The sequence below is a fragment of the Etheostoma spectabile genome, unplaced genomic scaffold, assembly GCF_008692095.1.
Source record: "Etheostoma spectabile isolate EspeVRDwgs_2016 unplaced genomic scaffold, UIUC_Espe_1.0 scaffold314, whole genome shotgun sequence".
Classification (NCBI taxonomy): Eukaryota; Metazoa; Chordata; class Actinopteri; order Perciformes; family Percidae; genus Etheostoma; species Etheostoma spectabile.
In genome coordinates, this window is record NW_022605583.1 from 755686 (window position 1) to 764866 (window position 9181).

The following is a 9181-nucleotide window of genomic DNA, read 5'->3' on the forward strand; positions in this document are numbered from 1 at the left end:
ACACACACACACACACACACACACACACACACTGTCTCTGGGCTGCACACACACATTTCTTTTAGGTAAAAGTAGTGGGAGGTCAGCGGCATTCCACAAGTCTACATGATATTATGTTACAGACTTCAGTTCACCAAGGTTTGGTCCCAATCACGGAGCTATTCCAACTATTTAGAATTCAGAACTGTCTTTCAGCAGCACATACTGACACTTTTCATTGGCTGGTACCATAGAGGTCCACTGCAACAATGCTGCGATTATATTATATAGTAATAACCAGTTAAACTTGTCAGATTTCTCTTTATTTCCTGATTTTAAATTACTTTAAGATGTGTTTTTTAACTCTAAAGTCAGCTGTAAATTTGTCCAGGGATGTCATCATAGATTAGAACAGATAAACACAGATTTTTTAAGATTTTCTTCGATTTTCTGGGCATTTCCACTTTCAATGAATAGGACAGCAAGGTGAGAAAGGGAAGGGAGACATGCAGGAAATCGTCACTGGTTGGAGTCGAACCCTGGACCTCTTCATCAAGGCATGTATATGGGCGCCTTCTCTACCAACTGAGCTAACCCATCCGCTATGTCCAGAACTTTAACTTGCTGTGAATGTTCTGATTCCACAGAAAATAATTTTAGTCTGATACATTAAAAGCAGAAAGCTTGAAGAGTTCAGTCAATTACAACAATGTCCCAAATATAATATTTCCTCATAAGAATTCTGGAATATGTACCCCAAAAAAAAGTAAAACCCTGCCTCAAACAGCTTTTAACAAATGATTTAATTGGGTCACAGCATGTGCCTGTTTGTATGTATCTTCAAAACACCTCAACTCTATATCAAGTAGGTACATTTTAATTAAAATAATTAATTAAAACTCATCCTGGATTGGAGTTATCAAGACAATTATGAAAAGTTGATTGTCCATCTTCGGCCCCTTCTAGACTCATATAACCATAAAGTCTAAAAAAGGATAGACACAACACAGAACAATTTGATCATTGTACAATACAGGTTGGCTTCCCTCCAGTCGTTGTTGTCTGTGCATTAAGTGCCCACCCTGCACTCTGCCTTCACACACGCTTGAGAGAAAACACACATCTCCCCTCGTACTACTGTGAACTATCTGCAGGGGATGAATAAAACAGCTCCAGCTGGAGCGTGGTCAGGAATGTGTGCAGTCATACTGGAGGGACCAACTGGGAGAGAAAAAAGTCGAGGTCTGAGAGTCTACTACCAAAGTGTTCACTGGTCTGTTTAATCTGGAGTCCATATAGTTTTAATGCGTTATTTAACAGTGTGAATAGGTGTTTTAATTGGCTGGCATATGTAATCTGCACACAAAGAATTCTGCTGAATTTTCTGCAGATTTAAAACGAGTTAAAAAATAAAAAAATACATTTTTTAGAATGTTTCCATATCTCCAGCCCGAGCAGAAAATCAGTTCTCCAAGTTCTACAGATTTTCATTCTGGATCACCGCTGAAAACTGTAAAATAAATTCTGCAGTTTCCGTTTGGTAATTGGACCATTATCTGTTAATTATGTCCAATTGTTGTATATTGTGGACATTTTTCACAATTTTCTGACATTTTATAAACCAAACAAATAATTGATTAATTAAATATAAAAATAATAACTCACTTAAAAATGTGAAAAATTCCAATCACAAGAACTGAAAACCCAAGGTGAAGTCTTCAAATGTCTTAAATTTTATGTCCAACAGACCAAAACTCAAAAATGACCAATTTAAAATACTTCACATTTGAGCTCGACATTTTTGGATAGTTAAACAAATTGATTAATAAGACGATAATCTAGTTTGTTGCCTGTTCTGAAAGATCTGTGTCAAACAAAGCCCTGCAGATGTAAAAACACATAGGACAAAACACACATTTTAGTTTGTACTTTTCCATCTCTGCAGGCAGTTAATAATCACTCTTCAACTTCCTCTGCAAAGAGATTAACAGAGACCGAGAACATTAAATATGTGACCCGACCGGGTCAATCCAAAAGGGAAAAAACATCCTCGGAAAGAAAAAATAAGAAACAAAACGAATCAGAACAATCAGAGGCTCATGTACTTTGTTGTAAAGCTGCAGTTTTGGCAGATGGTAGATAAAGTCTATAACGAGTCCCTCTCATCTCCACAGTTAACAGAAAGTCCTCAAAATGTCCACAATTTCCCTGAGGGAATCAGTAAAGTATTCCAATTTTACCAAAAGTATTTCAATTCTAATCCAATTCAATTAAATTGTATTTATAGTATAACATTGTAACAAGAGTTATCTCAAAACACTTTACACATAGAGTAGGTCTAGACCACACTCCAAAATTTACAAAGACCCAACAATTCCAATAATTCCCCCAAGAGCAAGCATTTAGTGTTTAGTATGAGGACAAACTTCTACAGACTAAGATATTACTAACGGTTTAGTGTTGGTTTATCTCTCAGACTTGAACCACAGAAGTGTCAAATGTGTTGCAGCAAACATTCTGAGGGATGGAGAAAGTTAGCGATTTTACTAAGTGGCCTAAAGCCCACCGTTGGTACTGGGAAACAATCGGCATCGTTCTCCATCCCCATCTTTAACGGTTGAAGTCGATTCATTCACTTACTTGTAGAAGTTCTTGTTGACTTTTCTCTCATGTGGGAATCCCAGCATGCCGCAGACCACATGTGTGTTTTTGATTGTCCATCCCAGGTCGCAGATCTGCGCCCAGCCGTCTTTGTATTTCACCTCCACCACACCCTCCGTGATGGGCAGCTTCTTTCTGGACATGGCGACCACGGGCCGGAGCCGCACCTCCTCTATCCTGTTCTCATCCACTTGAGCCTATTCAGAACACACAACACAGATGTAGTCAAGAAAACACCAAGACAACCTTTATATAAATCTTCATATATATATAAATCTTCATATATATATATATATAAAAAATCTTAAACCACACTGATGTTTGATAGTTAAATAAGTTTGAGAAGCTTTAGTTTGCAGTTTTCCAACAACCATACTGATACATCCATGCACACAGACATATGAAGGACTGAGACATTTAAATGTGAGGAACAGACTAAACAGTGAATCCTATTACAAACAGTAATTTAAGGTCTCAACACTACATAAGTGGTAAACGTGACTATCTCTGATTCCCAGCTTTGCAATGAGTCACTTCCGCTGTGGTTAATCTGGGGAAAAACTGGGTTTGTGGTCCCAGACGCCACATTTGGCTGAGCCTGACTCGCAGAAACAGGCAGAGAGAGGGAGAGTTGTTATGCAAGTCTGCCAACTCACACTTATGAAACTTTTTCTTTCATAAGATCCTTCTATGAAACAGAGACAACTCATCCAGTATTTCATGCCGTTTACAGTGGTCTGTGGAGACGAGTCTCCGATCTAACCTTGTTCACCTCGGACCAATCGTTCATCCAAATAGATGGCCAGTGGACAAATGGAAAAGTGATGACTGGCTGGAAATCCCACCCAACAGCTTTTAGTTCAGTTTCCCTCAGTTTTGAATCTTTATTTAACCAAGAAGGGTTTCCTGAGCACATTGAGTCTTTTAGAAACACTTCGCTTCACATTCATTCAGCCGTCGTTCTCACCTGAGAGTACATGGATACAAACACTCGCTAGAATAAATCCACTGAAATGAATTCACTGTGGGAGGCAAGTGCCTCCTCATTCAAGGGCACACAATTCAATATCATTTACTGTCTCTCTATATAAAGCTGAAATTAATAGACTATCATGCTGAAATTAATAGACTATCATTCCCATTTAGGAAGGTTTGTCAGGACGTATATGCAGAACAACTTACTGCTCAGTATTCATGATTAGGACAAAAGTACGCAATGACACAATACTTTTTTTGCTCCCGACCAATATCATGTACAGTAGTTTGATCCCAGCATAAAATAAGTATCTCTCGGTTTACACCACAGTTTTGTTTTTCACAAATCTTTGGTTATTTTCAGACATTGCTCATATTCCGCGTACAGTAGTGTGATTGGCTGCAAATTATAGTCAATTTCTATTTCAATGTTTTTGTGTATTGTGACCATTACGTATGAAAATTCCAAGGCAAATTCCTTGTATGTGACAAGCTATGTCTCGTCGATACTGAAGCGCCGAGTCTGACCTTCACCGTGGTTGCCATTAAACCTGCCTCTGATTCGGATATGATGAGTATCAGTTCTTTGAAATGTCATGTAGACCATTCAGACCTGTTTGTGTGCTTTGCTAATATTTGGAGCTTCATGCATACAAGTTCAACTGCTTTTAGTGGCCAATCACCGGGAAAAAGCAGCAATGTTTACTGATCAAACACAGACCTATTTGAAGAGTGAACAGAGCAGTGTCAGTAAACTGTACTTGATTGTCTACCAACGGCATGTCACACAGCTGTCTATCTACATATAATTGGAGAATGATACACAGAAATGACCTGGATGGATATATTATCTGAATGAGTGATTTAATCCTTTACGATTTGCACATATTACTAAACCTTGACTGAGAAAAAAAGCAGGATTTCACATCTGTACCAGTGACCCTGAGCTCTGTTATGGAAGGTATGTCAGGTTTACTGAGGAAGCTCTCCACACACTACATCACCTCAGGACAATATACTTTGAGAGGCTGCTCTGTTTAACAGGCCTAGACACATAGAGCAGAGCAAATCAACACCATATATGTGCAGCTACAGTTGGGAGTAGCCCCAAGGCGTTGAATGTCTTCTTAAATCTTAAACTCTACAGGCTGTGGAACAGTGGCACTGTTAAGACAAAAGCCAAGTTTAAGGGTTTATAACACCTTCTTAATGAATATCATTTTTACTGCAAAAAAATTGCAAAAACCTCTTTAAATGTAATTTATCAACTTACGTCAATAACATTTGAGTCCACAAAGCCGGGAATCCTCTCGTCTTTACACACAACTCCGGCATCTTCATCGTGAGTGCAGTCACTGTTGCCCCAGCCGCGAGATTTGCAGAATTCAATGCTCTTCTCACCTCCGCTACACAGCACGTTGTCCAGCCAGATTTTCCCTGGACAGGCAGCAGACTTTCAGTGTGGCTCCGGCACACTCCCAGGCCTGAGGAATGTACTCAGCCCAGGCCTGGAAGTGACACTTGGTTGCTTATAACACTGGTGCTCTGGGAACTTATAGAAGCAAGCTCTCCACAGTTGCACTCATTCTATACAAGAGGCTGGATACGAGAATCAGCTAAATGCCTAAAATGGAAATGTAGTCAAATATGTTTAAAAGAACACCTTATGAGCCTGAGGCTTTCAATTTTTACGAAATTAAAGTTATCCTGTTATCCAAATGGATAACAGGATATTTGGGGATAGCCACCTACAACTGCCAACGTTTAAACTGTTTAAAAATAACATTGACACACACAATTCTATGACTGGAATATTTGAATATCCTGTGTGTGTATCCATGTCATTTTAAACACCATTAATACCCGTATAGGAGAGTACACAGCATATTAAACCAGACACTGAATCTCAGGAAGTGGCTGAGGTCACTCTTACCTTGGCCCTTCCCATATTTGGCACTGTGAGTCCATCCTGTGGCTGAGACGAAGCCCAGTTGGCGACAGAGCACGTTGGCGTTAGCTATTGAGAAGTCGTCATCACAGATGGTTCCCCACTCTCCCTTGTAGAAAAGCTCTACGCGACCCTCGTTGTGTTTTCGGGGGTATCCGGACAGCCTGACCTTTAGCCGTTCGGTCTGGGGGGACGGGGACGGGGACGGCGTGGCTGATGGCGGGGGTGCCCGTGTGGGCTTTCGAGTGGCTGCGTTTGAAGGTGTGGTCTGGGCCAAACAGCAAGGTAACCACAAGCTTAACAGAAGGCTGAATACAAACTGTTGCCTGCGTCTTGACTTCTCCATTATTTCAGCTGCACATGAAGAAAAGAAAAAGGTAATGTCAGGTCAAATCTATCACGTTTAAATGAGAAGACTGTTACAGGGTTTCTATAAATCTAAATAGTGAATATTGGGCCCATTCAGGTTTTATGATTACCAGTTTAGGAGGTGAGCAACATACAGCCAAGTCTGTTATGTATCTAAGGTTCGCGTACACATCACAAGTGTCTTGTGCGCATGAGAAACCAACATTAATATACCAGAACATATCATCAAACAACGTAAAGATAATTAGATAAACAATTTCCCCTTTAACTCTTTGTATGCAAAAACTACACGAACACATATACAGTCCACATCAGAGTTTATTGAAATATAATTAAATGAATATGTACTATGAAAATTAAAAAGAATAGTTTGACATTTGTGGAATTACACTAATTCCCTTGCCTGCATAGTCTTACATACATTACTTTCCATAAAAACACCACATGTTGTTTTTATGCTTTAGTTTTTGTATGAATCAGCAAATAATATAAATAAAGTTTTATCAGTGAGCTTTAGGGGTACTGGTAGGAGAATTTTGTTTCCCTTTGTTTTCAGTCTTAAGGCAGACTTATGGTTCTGCGGACACTTAATGCAGAGCTTTTGCCGTAGCTTGCGTAAGTGGTCTGAAGTTTATACTTCATCAATCTCTGTCGTGTGTGTGTGTGGAGAGTGTGTGGTAGAATAAGTGAGAGAGTGATGGTAATCTGCATCGGAGTGAGTACCGACTCTGGAGGCTCAGATGGAGAAACATAGTGTCTCCTCGGTGCTTTCTGGCCACGGTTGGAGCTCTGTAGCAAGAAAAGTCAACCCTCTCCTTGATTTGATGTTGTTTACAGAGAAGGAGAACCCGGAAATGAGAAGGGGGAAATGTGATGCCACCAAGCAACGGCGAAAGGGACTAATCACAGTTGTTGTGGTCTGCGTCTCTGCGACGTGTAGTTACATGCAGAAGCATAATTAGCCTTAAGAGAATAGCAGAACTGGCATGTGTGTGTGCGTGGGGGGGGGGTGTGGTAGAGCGAGTGAGGAGTGACAGTAATCAGCTTCGGAGCGAGTACCGACTCCAGAGGGGAGAAAAAAAGTGTCTCCTCTGTGTTTTCTGACCACTGTCGGAAAGCTGTGGCAGGAAAAGTTAACCCTCTCCTTGATTTCATGTTTATGGCGAAGGAGAACCATGAAATGAGTACAGGGAAATACAACGCTACAAAGCCGGCCAAACGGACCACAGTTGTTGCGGTCTATGTAGCCGCGACGTGTGCAACAGCAGAGTCCGATGTGGCGTCCGTATCTCGTACCTACGGCGTTGATTTTAAGCCTTTAAACTAACCGACTGCTGGCTCCAGCTTCATATGCACACAGGCATGAGAGTGATAACAATATTCTCAATAAACTCTCAGAAAGAAAGTGTATTTTCCAAAATGTCAAACTATTCCTTTACACAGACGTAGATATGGATTAGATCTAAACATTTCTCAACAGGAGTGGAAAGTCAGTATTTTTGTGTGTTGAGTGTCTAAATGCCCCTTTTGTAAATGCATTTCCAACCAGTAGAAGTCTGTTCCATTTTGGGACACTTAAGTACCATTTTCTGCTACAATCATACTAGGAGGACAACTTTGAGTAGCTCAAGTTCTCATTTAGTTGGTCCCCAAATGTCCCTCCGGTCGGCCCAAATATACGTTTGGAGGCACTCTAGTAGGCCCTGGTGCCCCCTAAATGATACTCTGAATGCATTTTATAAACAGCTGTAGCTAAAACCAAGAGGGTTTACACTGAGGAGCTGAGATATACGCTCAGCATATGGAAGTAAGACTGACGTAAGAGTGCAGAGTTGCTCCAGCAGTTTGATTCAAACCATCTGGTCAGAGTTTATTTGACTCAGATGTAGGGAAGAATAACAGGAACATTTAAAAAATGTGCCAAACGATCAGGCTGATAATCAGGCACAAAGGTTACAGAAATGTTTATATTTATGAAATTAAAAGCTGCACGTTTACAGTATGTGTGTCCCTTTTTGTAGCTTTTCTGTCCAGTGTTTTTTCCTACTCTTTGTCTTGCTAATGTCCAGTTTTTATTGAGCGTACATCACTATCATTCAGGACATTTGCCATAGGTTAATATGTAGTCATAATTCTTGATATTTCTTGAGCCAGCTTTTCCCTACAATATGTTCCGTCTGCCCCCTGAAGCCTTCTGTACAACTGCTAACATAGGCCTGCTATTGATAACCTGACAGCTACACTCCTTCTTTGCTTTAAGCGAGTGGGGGGTTGTTCCTACAGAGACATAAATACAGTAGTGTGATGTGTTTGTACAGAAACCACAAACTTTAGGTGCCCTTTCCAAAACATGTCTGAGACTGACTGCATCGTCTGAGTCCAATTTCACAGTGTATGGAAGGACACACACATTCACACTAAGCTTTAGTCAGCAGAGGGCTTTTAAAGACATAGCCACTAAGTCTGAACTGAACGCCATGTGGTGCCACATTTTGGGGCAGATATTCTGTATCTTAAAGCTTTTTGATGGATTTCTGCCTTTTTGATGGAAGAGATCAGGAATGAATGAGGGACAAAATATACAAAGATACTAGGGGGGTGCAAAAAAAATCAATTCACATTCATATTGCGATTCAAGCTCTACAAATTAAAAATTGATTCATAGAATTCCAAAAATCAATTACTTTTTTTGTTTCGCAATGGCATGTATACTAATCACATGAGGAAAGTAATTACATTTACATACTGTGAATTGTATTTGTAATTGAAAATTGATTTTTGAATTGAATCTTGAGCCTAAAAATTGATATTGAATTGAATCGGGACATTTTCTGAATTGTGCACCCCTACAAGATTCCCAGAACTGAATCAAACTCAACAAAGGAATACGCCAACATTTTGGGAAATATTTTGCTTACTTACTGGGAGTTTGATGAGAATATGCATTGCTACCAGTGTTTGTGCTGGGCTAAACACACCCTGTACCAATCTCTGTCAATTCTCTCTAGAACAATTCGATGCTCAATTCTGATAAGTTAATAATCAATTATAAAAAAGTGTTGATTTTTATCTAAAAGTTACTGTCTCCAGACATTTACAAAGCAGAAAATAGAGTGACCAAAAACAGGATGGGATAATGGACAACAACTTAGAGTTTATGTAGAAAAAAAACATCTGGCCACCTCATGTTTCATGTTCTCAACTTTTAAACATGACGGAGTCTCTGACATGGAAGATCACTGTGAGAGA

At 39.9% G+C, this 9181-nt stretch overlaps 1 protein-coding gene across 1 annotated transcript in view; it reads right to left on the reverse strand.

The window, feature by feature from the left end:
• The window catches only part of loxl3b (lysyl oxidase-like 3b), a gene marked incomplete in the record, with an annotated part of 30220 nt that overhangs the window by 17594 nt on the left and 3445 nt on the right, over positions 1-9181 (reverse strand). Inside the window, 3 exon segments of the mRNA XM_032511056.1 lie at positions 2620-2837; positions 4889-5052; positions 5549-5917. Of these exon segments, the coding sequence (XP_032366947.1) occupies positions 2620-2837; positions 4889-5052; positions 5549-5909 (743 nt within the window).